Source organism: Schistocerca americana, chromosome 1 (genome assembly GCF_021461395.2).
Source record: "Schistocerca americana isolate TAMUIC-IGC-003095 chromosome 1, iqSchAmer2.1, whole genome shotgun sequence".
NCBI lineage: Eukaryota > Metazoa > Arthropoda > Insecta > Orthoptera > Acrididae > Schistocerca > Schistocerca americana.
The window spans coordinates 1,088,062,878-1,088,080,734 of record NC_060119.1 but is presented as its reverse complement, the minus strand read 5'-3'; the positions used below and the strand labels follow the sequence as shown (position 1 = coordinate 1,088,080,734).

General features: G+C 43.6%; 1 protein-coding gene across 1 annotated transcript; it reads left to right on the top strand.

The window, feature by feature from the left end:
* The first annotated feature begins 3,985 nt into the window (after positions 1 to 3,985).
* On the top strand, positions 3,986 to 13,780 carry LOC124617842 (ctenidin-1-like). Its single transcript, XM_047145298.1, has 3 exons — positions 3,986 to 4,085; positions 8,197 to 8,782; positions 13,622 to 13,780. Exons 1-3 carry the CDS (start codon positions 4,019 to 4,021, stop codon positions 13,629 to 13,631), a joined length of 663 nt encoding a protein of 220 aa, XP_047001254.1. The 5' UTR covers positions 3,986 to 4,018; the 3' UTR covers positions 13,632 to 13,780.
* The last annotated feature ends 4,077 nt before the right edge of the window (positions 13,781 to 17,857 follow it).

The window sequence follows — 17,857 nt, the reverse complement described above, 5'->3', positions numbered from 1 at the left end:
ACGAGCTATGATACAAAGTGATACCACAAATCCAGTATTTTCCCCCTTCCCGCCGTCTTCCACCGTTTGTGTCTAACTATTTATTTTCAAGGCAACTCCTTCAATTATAGAGAGGCTCCCTTAAACTGAATTGGAAAATTTCTTCTTTTTTAAGCATGCACGTTTATTGTGACGTGAAACAGAGAGACCACAATGTTGAGAGTTCGTCACAGATGTGTGAAATTCATCCGTGTTTAATTTTTGTACACAACTGGTATTAGATAAAACGTCATTGTAGGTGAGATTTTGCATCATCTCATACAATTATTTATAACTTATAGGAAAAGCCGCCGCAAAGACAGGAAATAATTGCAAGGAATTACTTTGCGCAATAATTATCTGGTTAATAAAAATATTTGTTATCATCTTTAATGTTACTGATTTGCCGTAGTCCCAGCCGATTGGTTCAAATGGCTCTGAGCACTATGCGACTTAACTTCTGAGGTCATCAGTCCCCTAGAACGTAGAACTAATTAAACCTAACTAACCTAAGGACATCATTCACATCCATGCCTGAGGCAGGATTCGAACCTGTGACCGTAGCGGTCGCTCGGCTCCAGACTGCAGCGCCTAGAAGTGCACGGCCACTCCGGCCGGCCGGTAACATTACAAACTGGTGCGAAAAAGGAACGACGAATGAAGCTTTCGCATGAAATTTTTGGACCATACGTAGAAAGCACTGATTCTTAGATTATCAGGACGAAGCGCTACTACAGATTTGGTTTTCAGTGGTTGTCTCATACACAGCGCCGGATGTGAAAAGCCCTTTGTTTTGATTCATTGTTGCTGATAACATTATTTTTTCATGTTTTGTCATCAGTGATCATTGAGGTTATGTGTTGATATTGTGCTTTTGATTTCAAGATCAGTGTTTGTGACGTATTGGCATGGGAAGATACAATGCAGAATAGCGAGTGTCGGTTGCGAAAACTCACTACGAGAATGGTGGAAGATTCGTGGAAACCGCCGGAAAAGTCTGAGCTATTCTTGGACGCAAGTGTGCATCAAAGGTATCCATTGTTCATAATTTGACCAAGATATTCGAAAAAATCGGTTCAACACTGAACATCAAAAGCCGAAGTGAGGCAAATGTTGCCGTACGTGATCCTTCTACTGTGAGTACGGAAAAATCATGTCGCCCGTGTTCGAGAAACGCGCATGTGTCCAGCAACAATGTACAGAATTTTAACAAAAGATTTGCACTTACACCTGTACAGCGTCCATGTAACACAGGAACTCGAGCCAGCAGATGTAAAACGACGGCAGTTTGTTCAATGGATCCTGGAAAAGGAACGAGACAGCCATGGAATCACAAAGACCATCGTTTTCTCAGGTGAAGCTCACTTTCATTTAAATGGCTTTGTGAACAAGTACAACTGTCAATACGAGAATCACAGAACTGAAGTAAATCACGAAAAAGGCATGCATTCGCATCAGATTACGGTTTGATGTGGCATTTGGAGTGGGGGCCCTACTCTTTGAAAGTGAACAAGGAAGAACGATCTCGGTGGACGGAGTTCGTTACTGTGCGATGCTCATTTGCTATCCATTGGTCCAGTTTGGGTCAAATGAACATAGTAAGACGGCACACCTTGTCACACTTCACGACACATTCTCTCAGAGTTCCCGGACAGACTAATCTCGTTACGAGGAGACCGAATATGCCCACCTCGATCTCGTGTCCTCCCACCTTGTGAATTTTTCGTGTGGGGATACTCTCAGTCACCAGTTTACCAGAACAACCACGTAATCTGTTAGAACTCAAACAACAAATTCGACGTGTCCTCGGCGAAGTTAACGCGGAAATGTGAGCAGGTGATGGTAAACCGAGTGTACGGTTATTAGGGAGGATCGTATTCCCGACGTTAGGTTTCACGTTTAAACTTCAAGATCTGATGAAGAGAACGGTGAGTTCTGTTTGCGTCCTACAAATAAAGCAATTCGATTTACAGTAAAAGAGGTGCCTGGTAGCGGGAAGTAGGGCTGTGAGATGCATAAGGCAGGTTACATTCTCTGTTCAATCAGAAATATGTGAAAAGCGAAGTTCTGAAGGTTGGTACTTGGGTGAGTAAGTAATGGGACTTCGTCGGCTTCAACAAAGCATTCAAACCAATCGTGCATGCTTTCAAACAAATGGTCTATGTGGGAAAAGGGAAGCATTTTGGCTACACGAGAATGACTGTTGCATTTAAGGAAAAATAAAACAAAATACTTTACTATCATCCTGCCTGAACTATTAGTGTGATATTGATGTAGCAAATTAAGAGCAACGAGATCATACCATCACAAGATATAAAAAATAAAATAAATTATGAAAGAAGAGCGAAACAAGAGTACACCTTTCAATGTTGTTGTTGTTGTTGTTGTCGTTGTTGTTGTGCTCTTCAGTCCTGAGACTGGTTTGATGCAGCTCTCCATGCTATTCTGTCTTCTTCATCTCCCAGTACCTACTGCAACCTACATCCTTCTGAATCTTTTTAGTGTATTCATCTCTTGGTCTCCCTCTACGATTTTTACCCTCCATGCTGCCCTCCAATACTAAATTGGTGATACCTTGATGCTTCAGAACATGTCCTACCAACCGATCCCTCCTACTAGTCAAGTTGTGCCACAAACTCCTCTTCTCCCCCATTCTATTCAATACGTCCTCATAAGTTATGTGATCTACCCATCTAATCTTCAGCATTCTTCTGTAGCACCACGTTTCGAAAGCTTCTAGTCTCTTCTTGTCCAAACCATATATCGTCCGTGTTTCACTTCCATACATGGCTGCACTCCATACAAATACTTTCAGAAACGACTTGTCGACGCTTAAATCTATGCTCGATGTTAACAAATTTCTCTTCTTCAGAAACGTTTTCCTTGCCATTGCCAGTCTACATTTTATATCCACTCTCCTTCGACCATCATCACTTATTTTGCTCCCCAAAGAGCAAAACTCCTTTACTACTTTAAGTGTCTCATTTCCTAACCTAATTCCATCAGCATCACCCGACTTAATTCGACTACATTCCACTAACCTCGTTTTCTTTTTGTTGATGTTCATCTTATATCCTCCTTTCAAGACACTGTCCATTCCGTTCAAATGCTCTTCCAAGTCCTTTGCTGTCTCCGATAGAATTACAATGTCGTTGGCGAACCTCAAAGTTTTTATTTCTTCTCCATGGATTTTAATACCTACTCCTAATTTTTCTTTTGTTTCCTTTACTGCTTGCTTAATATACAGATTGAATAACATCGGACCGGCAGGAGTGGCCGAGCGGTTCTAGGCGCTACAGTCTGGAACCGCGCGACCGCTACGGTCGCAAGTTCGAATCCCACCTCGGGCATGGATGTGTGTGATGTCCTTAGGTTTAAGTAGTTCTAAGTTCTACGGGACTGAAGACCTCAGAAGTTAAATCACATAGTGCTCAGAGCCATTTGAACCATTTGAATAACACCGGGGAGAAGCTACAACCCTGTCTCACTTCCTTCCCAACCACTGCTTCCCTTTCTTCAATAGCAAATTCAAATTTGGCTTTCTTTTTAGTTGTCTGCTGTCATTCCGTCCGTACCAATAATGAAGTTCAACAAAGAAATTTCTATTAGATACATTGCTATATTTTGCATGGCCTATTCTATCTTTGTGATCAGTAGTAAGCACCAACGGAGAGGTGCTACAGCGTCGGACTCCTGTAATCGTCGCCGATGTATGGAGAGCGGGGAAGACAATGGATATCGGCAGGAGGCGTGTGATGTACGGCCGCCTGCCGGCGGCTGCCCCGCCTCCCTCCCCGAGTCGGCCACCCGGCCTTCGGCTCTCGTGCCGGCGCCGACGGATTCCGAGGAAACGCGGATGGGCTGCGCCAATTGTGATCGCACCGCCGACAATACATTACGTCGCCGTGACCTAACAGGTGGTTTTATTTGCAGCGAGCGCGATGGTATCGGCCGGTATATATAGTGGCGCGCGGCGGACCCGACGCCAGTGCAGACCGCGATGCGAATCCCGGTGGTGCCTCTGCTGGTGCTAGCGGCGCTGGTGGCTTTGGCCACCTGCCGACCCGGTGAGTAGCCCGCGGCCGCTGTCTGCTGCCATGCGACTGCTCGACGACGCCATTCCACAGCTAGGCTAATCAAACACTTATTCACTAGCTTCACACAAAGTGCAACGATCTGTAAAAGCTATGATAGCAACCCACGAGTACTGACAATGAACCTCAGTGCACCGGCCCCAGCCTAATGTACAAATCATCTCCCATGTCGTACTCAATTGGCAATCCATCTTCTTTCGTTACTGCCTTGTAGGACCAGCATCATCGATTGCAAATGGTTCAAATGGCTCTGAACACTATGGGACTTAACATCTGAGGTCATCAGTCCCCTAGAACTTAGAACTACTTAAACCTAACTAACCCAAGGACATCACACACATCCATGCTCGAGGCAGGATTCGAACCTGCGACCTCATCAATTGTATCTTCCACTTCTCCTCCCACAATGCCTTTATATTTTACTTACTTACTTACTCACTGGTCATACCGGACTCGAGAGTCCATTACCGCAGCAACGTATTTTCGCCACCTGCCCCTGTCTTGGGCTATTTCCTTCCATTCACCTTCAATACCTAGGCTCCTTAAATCAGCCTTCACATTGTCCTCCCATCTACGCCTCGGTCTCCCCACAGGATGTTTTCCATCTAAGTGCCCTACCACTACTCTGCGCGCTGCTCTGCCCTCATCCATTCGAGCGACGTGACCCGCCCATCGCAGCCTACGTGATTTAATAATACTGATTACGTCAGGGCTTGAATAGAGTTGGTGAACCTCTTCGTTATGCAGTTTCCGCCACTCTCCGCTAATATCATCCCTTTTTGCTCCGAAAATTTTCCTCATAATTTTGTTTTCAAATACTCGAAACGGCTTTTCATTTTGCACAGTGAGAGACCAAGTCTCACACCCATACAGCATAACTGGTAGAATAATAGTTTTGTATATTCTAATCTTTAAATTGCTAGACAATATCCATGATGAAAGTAATCTATTCAGTGAGAAGTAGCACGCATTTCCCGCCCGTAATCTCTTCTTCAGTTCGGATTCAATCTCATTTCTCGAAGTGATGTCCACGCCTAGATACTTAAATGTGTTCACTTTTTCAAACTGCATGTCTCCAACTCTTAACATTTCCTGATCTACTGCTGTTGGCATTCTAGTAGTAACCAGGTATTTAGTTTTGTCTTCACTTATTCTTACACCTACATCTTCACTAGCCTTGATTAACGGATTCGCATTTGCTGTTACCGATTCCTTCTTATCGCTAATGATGTTTAGATCATCTGCATACCCTAATATCTTAATATTTCCATTTAACTCCACACCCTCTGAATTATCTGCTGCCATTCGTACAATATATTCTAGGACTAAATTAAAAAGTAGCGGAGACAGGGCATCCCCCTGCTTAAGTCCGTTCTTTATTACAAATTCTTCTGACTCCAATTTCCCCACGAGTAATCTACCTTTTGTGTTTTACAAACTCGCTTCTGTAAGTCTAACATACTTCTTTGGTATTTCAAGTTCCTACCTACCTACCTACTATTTTACCTACTCTTTTACTCTTCTTTCGAAGACTTGAGTACTCCCTTATCGTCTCAGCTCCACCGGTTCTCTCCATGGGTTTCTTGTACCATTCTCTGCCGTAGATCCGAGTCCTATAACTCAGAATGAACTTGCTACTCCAGTTTTCTTTCCCTTTCACCTCGATCGCTGATGTCGACCAGTTCTTCCTGAGTTTAACAATCTAATTGGTTTCTGTCTCTTCTCTTGCCGTAATCTTTTGGCCATTCTGTCTGTATTAATCTTGATCATATGTCTCGCAGATCTTGGCCTTTTCAATCTAATTGCTCTTGAAATTTTTGTCATATTCCTGTACAGTTCTTCCCTATGTATTCGCATCCATCTTCCGCAGTCTCCTTTGGGCGTCAGTATCCAGTATTTTCTCATTATGTTTCTCTCTTCTTTCTATTAATTGTTCCGCACTATATGTCATTCGCATATAGAACCTCATTCTCCACCGTTGCCTTGGTGTGTGAGATTCTTGCGTCCGTAGAAATGCAATTTTTACGGTGTATGTCTCTGCTGATACAGAAGCCTGACGTTATCTTCTTTACCTGTCCATTACTGCTTCCACCGCTACTGTTTCTTCACGTTATACTAGGCAGGTCAAATGCAAGGACTGCCCCAAACAGTTGTTGTGGAGGCCTACATTTGACATTCTTTTGCACTATGACACAACTTGTTTTCTTCCACGAATCTACTAAGTTTCAACGTGTCCGAAGAAAAAACTCGAGAGTCACAGAGAAAATATTTGAATTTAGAGTCCAACACATCACCATACCTCCCCATAACCGTCAAAATTTGCATGCAACTTATTTTTTTGAAATTAAAAAAAAACAATAATTACCATGACGCTTTCGAAATTTCGTCGAGACACAAAGAAATCTTCTTCTTATTAATGCCAAACTGCATAATATTCTGTAATCTTTTTGTAGAATCCTCTGACTTAGGTTCCTACATCGATCCGATGATGATTGTGTGTCCTGTTTGCTCTGATACTATGCTTTAAAGAAGAGTCATGGAAAAACTGCTGTTTAAGTTAACCAGGATGGGTGAGAGCACCACATTTATTCTGTACTGCAGGACAATACGTTAATTACCACGGCCTCACGCACTCACCCTCCAGAACGGCCACCAGTTTATAAATCACTGACGTTCGACTACTTGTGAAAACTGTGATTGTACAAACCTTTTACACAACGTTGCACGCTCTTAATAACAAAAATTTTCTGTCAGATTTATTTATTTATTTGTAACAGTAGGCTTCCACCCTTCTTTGGACGTTCATAATTTGATTTTGTTCTATTAGTACACCTGTAGTAACTTGTTTTGCTTACACTGTAGCAAGTTGCAACTGAGAAGACTGCTGCATGGATGTTCTTCCAGAAAACGACGACGACAGTTTTCGTTGCAAATAACTAGCGCACTGGTAGCAGACACAACTAATCCAGTCTGGAGAGCAAGCGCTTTGGGCGTTTCTCCGTTCAAGGAATCCTCCAGAACCTCACTGCACGTGGCACTAAGCAAGGGAGCAGCTTTAGTATTCGGTACGAAACACAGTGTCAATTAGTCAACAACAGGATTCGTAGCTCTCTGTCGTGTCGTGTGGCTAGGGCCTCCAGTCGGGTAGACCGTTCGCCTGGTTCAAGTCTTTCGATTTGACACCACTTTGGCGACTTGCGCGTCAGTAGGGATGAAATGATGATGATTAGGACAACACAACATCCAGTCCTTGAGCGGAGAAAATCTCCGACCCAGTCGGGAATCGAACCCGGGCCCTTAGGATTGACATTCTGTCGCGCTGACCACTCAGCTACCGGAGCGAAAAGATGAGGTATACAAGGGAGGCCTTCTGGAATCTGCGAGGTAGTGGTCGATACAAACTGAATGTGTGAAGGAGTAGGTAAGCCGTGTCTGCATAGTTCAGGCGATAGGAGCATTTCTTCGATTCTCAATAATTGCAAATTCTCTGTCACCACCCAAAAAGCCGTGCACACTCACCAAAAGCTTGGGAGTTACCTCTTCAAACCATCCAGGGCGAAATGGGAAAGACTCTGACGCTTCGTACTTGGAAGTCCATTGGGAAACACTACTTGGAACAAAAACCATACGCCATCTAGAAATAAATGTTTGAAACATTTCCTCCAGGATTTGACACTTGGAGCAAGTCTACGGACTTGCAACTTTTCGGTATTTCACAACGATACACATATTTCTTAATCGTGATTTTCCTACTTTTCGCAGGCAACATCCATACCATTATACTATTTATACAACTATCACGATATATTCGTTACTATACAGATTCAGTATATCTGAACAAATTGTACAGACAGCGTGTCATGTCATTGGGTCTTCACTGATTTCATCTGTACCGATCATTCACTTTAGTACATTTAATTCGTTTTGTATATACAGCCGTTTTCAATATAAGAGCTATGTTTGGTTCTCTTTTGTATCTCTCGCCGCTGTACATTAGCATAGACAGACAAAGTGAACAATACTTTCTCTGACTAACTATGGAGAATGTACCACTCATGCATAAATATTGCCTGATTGTCCACAGCGGAAGACAGCTCGGTGCACGATGCCGTCCATTCGCTCCTCCGAAAGAAGAGGACAGTCTGCAAAATTTGCATCTCCGGAGAAGGTGGGGGAGGCGGTGGATTCCCTAGCGGAGGCGGCGGAGGAGGAGGCTTCCCCAGCGGCGGAGGCGGCTTCGGCGGCGGCGGCGGCGGTCGTGGAGGGGGAGGATTTGGAGGTGGCGGACACGGTGGAGGCGGCTTTCCTGGAGGCGGTGGAGGTGGTGGATTCCCAGGAGGCGGCGGTGGTGGATTTCACGGCGGCGGCGGAGGCGGATTTCCCGGAGGTGGCGGCGGCGGCAATTACATCGGAGGCGGTGGGGGCGGTTTCCCCAGCGGTGGTGGCGGGTTTGGTGGTGGAGGTGGAAAGTACCCTGGAGGCGGAGGCGGTGGATTTCCCGGTGGTGGTGGCGGCGGCGGCGGCTTCCCTGGCGGTGGCGGCGGCGGCGGCGGCTTCCCCGGCGGCGGTGGCAGCGGCGGCGGAGGTCGTGGCTGTTCCAGCTGCGGCGGCAATTCGGGGTCGTACAGCTCCTCCTCCAGCCAAGCTTCCAGTTCCAGTTTCAGCGGAGGGTGAGCTCAACTCTTCTTCTTCCTTGTCTCACACTCCCATTGCAAGGGGTCAGCTCTTGTAACCTTGAGGCGTCAATTGCTTTGTTGATATGCAGTTTTGTCGAACATACCCCTCTTCTTCATGACCTTTTGGGCAACTGACAGTCAGATGACGACATATCTGACTTTCGATCTCTTACCTGTTGTGATGGGAAAGCTTTTCTTGACAGCGAAGTCATCTGTTTGCTTAAAGTGGTTTTAGCATCTTAACTTGGGTTCTGCAATCTTATGTCTCATGGGGTCTATTTTGAAAATACCCCTTGTGAATTCATGATGGACTTTATCTGTAAAGGTGACTTTGTATTCTATACTGAATGCAAGTTTTGCTCACGTGTATTTTTTGCTGTTTATTCCTCAGTACCATGCTTTACCTTTCGTTCAGTTGGGTATTTCCAATACTTCAGTATGCATTCCAAAGTATGGTTACTAAATTTGCATCAGTAGCTCCGTCACCTGCTTCTGGATAGGTGAAACTATTAAACGTTGGTAATCTGGTTTATTCGGCGCCTAAACGGCGAGTGTTCATTAGGGAGAAGGGTACCGTCAGGAATGCCCCAGGGAAATGTGATAGTACTTACACAAAATTTCTAGTTAGGTGATGAATGGCAGCTAGCTCTAAATGTAGAAAAATGTAAATTAATGCAGTTAAGTAGGAAAAAACAAATCCATAATGATCTAATAAGGTATTAGTAGTGTGCTGTTGACACAGTAACATAGATTAAATATCTAGGCGTAACGTTTGCAAACGATTTGAAATGGCATGAGCATGTTAGAAATGTAGCAGAGAAGGTGAATGGTCGACCTCGATATGTTGAGAGAATGTTAGAAAAGTGTGGTCCATCTTTAAAGATGATCGCATGTAGGACTCCAGCGCTATCCATTGTTGGGTTCTGTTCGAGTATTTGGCATCCTCATGAGGTGGGATTAAAGGAAGACAACAAAGCAATTCAGAGGCGGCTGACAGATTTGCTACCGGTAGGTTCGAACAACACGCAGGTATTACAGAGACGCCTCAGAAACTCAAAAGGGAATCAATGGTGCGAATATGACGTTCTTTCCGAGGAGCACTATTGAGAAGATTTAGAGAACCGCCATTTGAGGCTGACTACAGAGCGATTCTACAGCCGCCAATATACATTTCTCGTAAGGACCATGAATGTAAGATTAGAGAGACTAGAGCACATATGGAGGCACAGACTCGTTTCCTCCTCGTTTTATTTGCGAGTGGAACAGAATAGGAAATGACTAGTAGTGATACAGGGTACCCACCGCCACGCACTATACGGTAGCTTGCGGAGTAGGTATGTAGATGTAGATCATCGGGTGCGTTGGGACTATGAACAGGGTTGGGATTCGTGGTTGTTCTGTTGTAGTTTAGATGATACGCATGCCAGCACCCCCTAAAGCGATTTTCAATTATTACGAGCTTGCCTAGGGCCGAGTAACAAAAAAAAAAAAAAAAATGATACCCCACTCCCATCTGCGTAAGCGTCAAGACTATCAAGAAGCGCGTAATCAATCGTTAGTGAAATTATCATGCCTTCCCCAATAAGCAAAGAAACTGATCTGTCGCATTTTGAGCGCAGAAATAACGATTTATGTTTTCATTGGTCCAAATAAGCTACACAAATGAGATTCACAGCCTGATACTTTCAGGGTTCTTTATTGTCATAATTCAAGTAAATATTCTATTTAAATAAAAAACTGTCATGTTTATCCTAAATATAGGATTGGAGCTGTATAGTTTCTGTACCTACCTTTCCTTTTTAATTGCCGGCCAGAGTGGCCGAGCGGTTCTAGGCGCCACAGTCGGATCCGCGCGACCGCTATGGTCGCATGTTCGAATCCTGCCTCGGGCATGGATGTGTGTGATGTCCTTAGGTTAATTAGGTTTAAGTAGTTCTAAGTTCTAGGGGACTGATGACCACAGCAGCTAAGTCCCATAGAGCTCAGAGCCATTTTCCTTTTTAATTTTCAGCTGCCACTCGCGTAACACAGTAATTTATTTACATACTCGCTGGTGCTTGTTTCCTAAAGATTTTTTTTTTTAGCCTTGTAACACACAGATTTTCAAATGTTGTGAATGTTAGTCATTGTTACTTCTTCTTCACTCCAAATAGAATGCTTACAGTCTGTTCCATCTTCACTGAAGCCTTCAGTTTCTCAGTCTGCCTATATCTCTCTTTGCTAATGATCTATAAATTATTACTTGTTTAACAATTTAGTCTTGCCCCACCCTCTTGATAAAAGGTTTCTTCTTTATACACGCAAGATTTTTTTCATTCATTTGGTGAATACGATGTCTCTTCTATCTTGATCATCCCAAATAACTGTTTGTCTAGAAGCAAACGTCTTCAGTAAAGGTTTCTGCGAGTACAAGGTACATCAAGGAATAGAAGATCCAAATGCTAGTCATCCACAGAGATTGTAAGCTGTCATAACAGTAATTGTAATAGTGTTTTCTTTGTGTTTCCAGTTGTTTACTGTCAGTTCCATCAAGTGGTCAAGTTACGTTACCCCTAGTTCCTGCTCTGAACTCCAGTACAGGAATCTCAGTCAGTTCTGTGTTGTGTTTTTAATAACTTCAAGTTTACGTGAATCGTACCCTGCGATATGTTTTTGAACAGATCTTGCGGAGACGAAGTGCGAAGTATAGTGCACTATTTAAGATAAGACCTACTACTGTTCATATCTTCGTAACGAACAAAGTTACGCGAAAGACAGCCATGCTGGTTACTATGCCCCTAGTAGCTAAACATCTGATTCATACGTTTTTAATTTGGTTCTCGACAAAAAGTAACTTGGGGTGGTCAAGGTAAAATGGATCCCCTGCATACTTGGCCGGCCGGAGTGACCGTGCGGTTCTAGGCGCTACAGTCTGGAACCGAGCGACCGCTACGGTCGCAGGTTCGAATCCTGCCGCGGGCATGGATGTGTGTGATATCCTTAGGTTAGTTAGGTTTAATTAGTTCTAAGTTCTAGGCGACTGATGACCTCAGAAGTTGAGTCGCACAGTTCTCAGAGCCATTTGAACCATTTTGAACCCTGCATACTTACTTCTTCCCTTGTAATGTTGTGTATAAATTTATCTCTGAAGGTACACTTCTTTACTTTCCGTGAAAAATCCATTTCATTGGACTGTTTTCTTTTCTAACATTTATTCAGTGTCCAGGATTACCATCCATATGTTATTATAGGCGTATCCATTATTTACAATTTCTTAATTTGTAGCCTTTGTCTTATTACCTGTTCTGTGCATTACGCCAGAAATCTTTCGAAACTTATTTATTAGTGACGTCATTTTGACGTGCATAGCTAGTAACAGAGCTTCACAGCTTAAACAGGCGGCACGCATTCTATTGGTTGCAAATCTATTGCTTTTTGGAATGTACTGGAGATTTCCCTTTAGAGGTAATCACTAGGTAACCACTTTATGTTGTTTTTTTTTTTTTAACTGTAATTTTTAGATGATAGTTCTTACATGTTCGATGCAGGCAATGTACAGCAAATTGAAGGTCGTCTTCTGACATTTGAGCGTTAGCGAAGTGTATTTGTGTGTGTGTGTCCTCTCATTCTTAAGGTCAACTAAAAATCTGAATACAAGTTTTAAAGTATTTACGCTTTGTTCTTTCTAAGCAGCTGATAATATCTCTAGAAATAGTAGAAAAACAACAGAAAATCTGGGATTTATAAGAAGATGAACTAATATACAAACGGCGTTTTAAAATGTTTCTTTCTTTATTGGTATATGAACATTGATATCAGCAGAAACATATTAAACTTAATTAGCTGTGAGATTGCAGAATAATCATCCTGTTGCGGAAAATCTTCAGTTTATTTTATGAGAGTAGCGTTGACTTAGTAAATGACAAACGTTAAAGAAATAGGCGGGAGAGAGTTAGGGACTTGGTCTCTTGAAGAGAAACCGAAGTTTTAGAAAGTATATTTTCCAAACACAAAGTTTTTTCGTAACCTGCACGTAGGTACTGCTATAGAACTTACACAGAGTATTATACAAAAAGGGGGAAGTAAACAGAACAGAATAAATTCTCAAAAAGAAAAAACAGATTAAATTTTCTTGTCTGAATCGGCTGTAATTTTAAGTCAAGCTAGAATATCATCATATAATATTAACGCATAAAGGCTCGTTGGAATCTAAATCACAAAGCACAAAATCCACTTGAGCTTAAGAAAGAATGAGGAGAAGCAAATTGCCATTGGCTTGTTAAAAGAACCAGTCCGTAATATACACGAAGTCATTTAGGTGAGCCGTGGAAAGGTAACGCTGGATGGCTCCACTGAAGTAAGTCCGCTCCCCCGGAAGGTGAGACCAGCGTCACTTCACTTTCTAGGTGTGTGATTGTATTTTTGTTGGCTGTAATTGAGGTCAGCCTGTATCTCCATTGTTAGTGAAACAGTTCATAATGCGACTGAATCAAAAATACGCACAACTTTTTTAATTGCGAAGAATGTAATATATTACGCAATGTATCAACAAAACATTAGTCTACAAGTTGTACTACTTGTACTGTCGTAAAGAATAGTGAAGAATTCTAGTGAACGCGTATAGTGTGAGAACACTGGAGTTGGAATACTTACTCAGGAACAATTGTTTGTCAGTAACGCAGATCGACAGGAGACAGCGCCCAGGGACTGTGAATTACATCCATTTTACTTCTTTTATTTCACATATTATGGATTGTGGTCAAGAGAAACAGGCTAATCTAAGTTTTACCAGTTTAATAATCAGTGGAAAAGTACTATTTTTAATAATAATTTTATTTGTTTCTGTTTCAACAGGCATGGCTAACCAACAACTGCTGCACTAACGTCGAAGATGAAACGACAAAACATAAATTAAGGAATATTTTATTTGTCATCAGATAACGAGTAAAACAATACATAAACTGTCTGTAAATGAAATCAAAATTAAATAAAACTCCGATTTATACATTCATATTCAAACCGTAGTTATGAATAAATTACACTGATGCCAAAGCTCTTCTAAGAAAGTTGGCTCTGGCCTGTGATGCATCCCCAAACTTCCCCATTCCACAATGTCATACCTATATTATCACATTAATATTATTATTTCAAATGAAGATGCTGTCAAGAGCGGAAAGCTAAACTGGCCTGACATGAGACCATCTAAAAATTCAAGAACCACCTGAGGGTGATCATTGCTTTCTGGATCATAGCATCAGTCTACAGCCAAGACAGCGGAAATGTAACCCACTGAATCGTTCAGATAAATCAAAAATACTGCACGCGCAGTTATAAAATAAGGAGTACACTATTTAGCAAAATGGCCTCTTGAAGCATCTAGATTTCAAAACATGAAGCATGTGACTTTGAAGTAATGTTACAAAATGTGAAAGAAAATACAGCTGCGAAATATGTGCAGTGTAATCTACAAGTCGAGACACATTGTTATGAGCACCTGCCAGATGGAACAGGCAGCATCGAAATTAAGCTGGGGTGGATACAGGAGAGGACAGACGGACTATCTGTATGCATTGCGATCATTGCCACCGTGGCCACAGGAAGAGACTCTTGCGCGTTGCAAAAATGGATAATTATCAGCTTGCAAGTCGAGGGAAGGAGTATTACTGAAATGGTGAAGTTTGATTCTTTCCCGTGTGCTTATGTGGTGAAACTGAAGCGTGAATCCAGTAATGCCATCGTTGTATCAACTGCGGAAATTCACTTGGTATTCACGAGACGCATAAAACTTGGCTACAACGGTATGGGAAGGCCAACTACCATACTTCAGTGGAACAGCTTACAGTCCAAATAAGGTAGGGATTAGCCTGACACAAGTCTACTTTAACAATTCAGTAAAACTTGTAAATGAAGGTTCTACGGTGTCTACACTCACGTCAATGGTGCTGCATTGACAGATAGAATTGAAAGTGCTCGAAGATATCGTGTTAGTAGTCGGTGAAGTGTGTTATTTCCCGACTCAAGTTTGTTGCTTCATAGGATGGTTGGAAGAGGTAGGAGAACCAGCACTCGTATCCCTTTCTGATAGATCGTTAGGCGCTCAGGGCAGTGATATGGTCCCGAAAATCTTTAATGGCATTCTCAGGGTCCATGTGGAAGGCACTCTTGACTGATTAATAGAATGAATGCATTCCATGAGAATAATAGAAAATAACATCAAGACGATGTGTTTTACGACGCTACCTCTATTACAGGCAACCGGCTGGAAGAGCACTCTCAACATTTCATTCTACTTCGCTGTTGCCTATGAGGCCACCTACTATTAGTATGAATCCTCCGGCACAGCCTCCCCCCCCCCCCACCCACCCCCAAGCAGCTGTTGGAGGAGTTGCTACACAGCATAGTTCCACAAACCAGTGCAGACCTATCAGCATTACCTTACTGAATTAAATTTTCACTCTACAGCAGAGTGTGCGCTGATATGAAACTTCCTGGCAGATTAAAACTGTGTGCCGGACCGAGACTCGAACTCGGGACCTTTGCCTTTCGTGGTTAAGTGCTCTACCACTTGACTTACCCAAGCACGACTCAAGACCCGCTTCTGTGAAGTTGGGAAAGTAGGAGACGAGGTACTGGCGGAAGTAAAGCTGTGAGGGCGATCGTGAGTCGTGCTTGGGTAGCTCAGATGGTAGAGCACTTGCTCGCGAAGAGCAAAGGACGCGATTTCGAGTCTCGGTCCGGCAAACGGTTTTAATCTGCCAGAAAGTTTCATTGCCTTACTGGTCGTGCAAACGCTGTGCGAGCTGCAAGTTACTCCGAATACTAGAAGATGATCGTAAAAATGTGACTCGGCGGCTTACTTTCACCAGCCAACATGCGGTAATTGAATGAAACTCCCGGGTCTCTGTTTGTCTTAACTACGAATGCGGATGGAGAGCTGAGCCCTGGTGGACCGACATCATATGGGCTGATGAATCGGCACCTACTGTCTCTTATCTCTTCCGTTGTCTAGTGTGGTCTTGCACTTGCCATCGACGCACGACACGCCAGAGACATGTCCAGCTGGGTCTACAGCGAACGAAGTGGAGGAATAGTGCGTTTCAGGTCTGTTGACCGAGGGTTGTCCTCCGCGGTCACCCAGTGGTACAGTTGCAGCTGCCGGGGGCGGTCCTGATGCCTGTCCGCCGCTCTTGTCGCCCACCTTGTGGCACTTGCCATCAGTGCAAGAGACGCCACTCACTTCCCCTTGCGGATTAACCAGGTACGTCCCCGAGGACGTATGCGACGGAGAGCCCAGATGGTCAACCACCTCCTTGTGAGACACTATCGTCCCCCCGCCGGGAGAAGTAGACGACGAAATGGAGCTTCCGTGGAACTCTCCCTGTACGGGCGCGCCTCCACCCCCAGTTATGATGGAGCCTCCCGCTGCAGCGCCCGAGAACTGCGATGAGGAGGAATCGGGCACATGAACTGTCGGCGGACTTCCTGCTGGATGGTGGACGGGGAAGGCGGTGGCACTCTGCAGTGTCTGTGCGAGCCTGTTCTGCAGCTCCTGCAGTTTCATGCTCAGAGCCTGCAGGGTGTTCAGCACGTTGTTCAGCAGTTCGGACTGCACAGCCTTGCCGGTGAGGTAACCGTTGCGATCCGCAGCGGCGCGCCGCCTGCGCTCCTTGAGACGCTCCTTCTTGCACTTTTCATCGTAGCAGCTGAAGCCCGAGAGTCCTCCCTTCCGGTCGAAGAAGTAGGTCCCCGAGGTCCTGTGAGGTGACGACCCCGTTTCTCCCGAGACCTCCTCGTGTGATAGTAACCCCTCGCCGTCCGAAGACGTCGCTAGAAAGCTGCCCCTGTGGTAGGTTCCGTGGTCTAAACCTGCAAACCTCTCTCCCAGTTTCTCAATGTCGTCGAATGAAGGCTTGCCTGGGGACGGTAAGGAAGAGAGTAGACTATGTATTTGCTTGCCAATGTTCTCTAAAGTGGTATCTGTTTTAGGGCTCTCTCTCTTGAATCTTAGTGGAGCAGGACGTCCCTCTACGGGGCCCCTCCTTCTTGCGAAACCTGAAACAAATATTGAAGATCATTTCACTCTGTAAATAACCACAGATAGTAAGCTTTAACGTTTATTGATCCTTAATGACGCAGGAATACTCCGACACATATAGGAGAAGCACAGATAAACATGGTCTGGAACGACCAGGAGACAGTGTTCGACGCAATATATGATGCATCAACAAAGTAAAATATCAGAGTGAAGCAAAATTTAGCGAGCTCTAGATTTAGGAACTTTTTAAACAAAACGCGAATACGGAAATCTAAAAGGAAAAAAGTATCGCTATTGTTGAAATAAGAATATTATTAATACTTTTTTTGCAAATAAAACTGCCTTTTCCTGCTGCTACTTATTTTATTTATCCCATACTCGTTTCGCCTTCTCCTGTTCTAAGGCATCAACAGGTGGATGATTTGCTGATCTGCGTTTCCTCACATCTGGTCTGGAGGTCGCACTACCATTTTTATCGCTGTTCTATATTTACACCTTTGTTCACTATGTTTCTCACTCTTTTTTGTGGTGGACTATCGTTCTTCTGTCACTCGATACAACTATTTCGTCGTACACTTCTTTTCACAGCGTAAAAGGCAGTTTGATTTGCAAAACAAATATATATATGCTTGCTGCGTAGGATGGCCACACAAACAAACTTGTTAAGAATATTATTACATGCTGAATCTGGTATATCATCAACAGAAAACCAATCAGACGTAGAAGATTGTAGAGTGAACGAGAAAGCAGGAACTGGGAGAAAGGGTTTTTGGCTCTGTTGAAAGCAGAAAATAAACTATCTCTAAGAAACGTAAACGGTAAGAATATGTTGAATGAACGATATTAATTTTCCCATAGCTTATGCAGCTGACATGACCAGAGCTATACAAAGTATGGCTTATCAAAGGTCGGTGAGATTGATACCGATGAGGCAGCACCATCGTCTGCTAATGTGGTTCTCTGTGTGGTGGACTCAGGCTCGATGTCCGAGGCAGCAGAGAGAGGCAGCACAAAAATACAAAGCTCGATAAGTATGAGAGGAGACGGCTGACTCT

What these genes read in the sequence shown, in the direction of transcription:
- LOC124617842 (XM_047145298.1), top strand. Translation starts at nt 4,019, where the DNA reads ATGCGAATCCCGGTGGTGCCTCTGCTGGTGCTAGCGGCGCTGGTGGCT. An exon ending in TTTGGCCACCTGCCGACCCG is followed by an intron (nt 4,086 to 8,196) that starts GTGAGTAGCCCG and finishes GATTGTCCACAG; the next exon opens with CGGAAGACAGCTCGGTGCAC.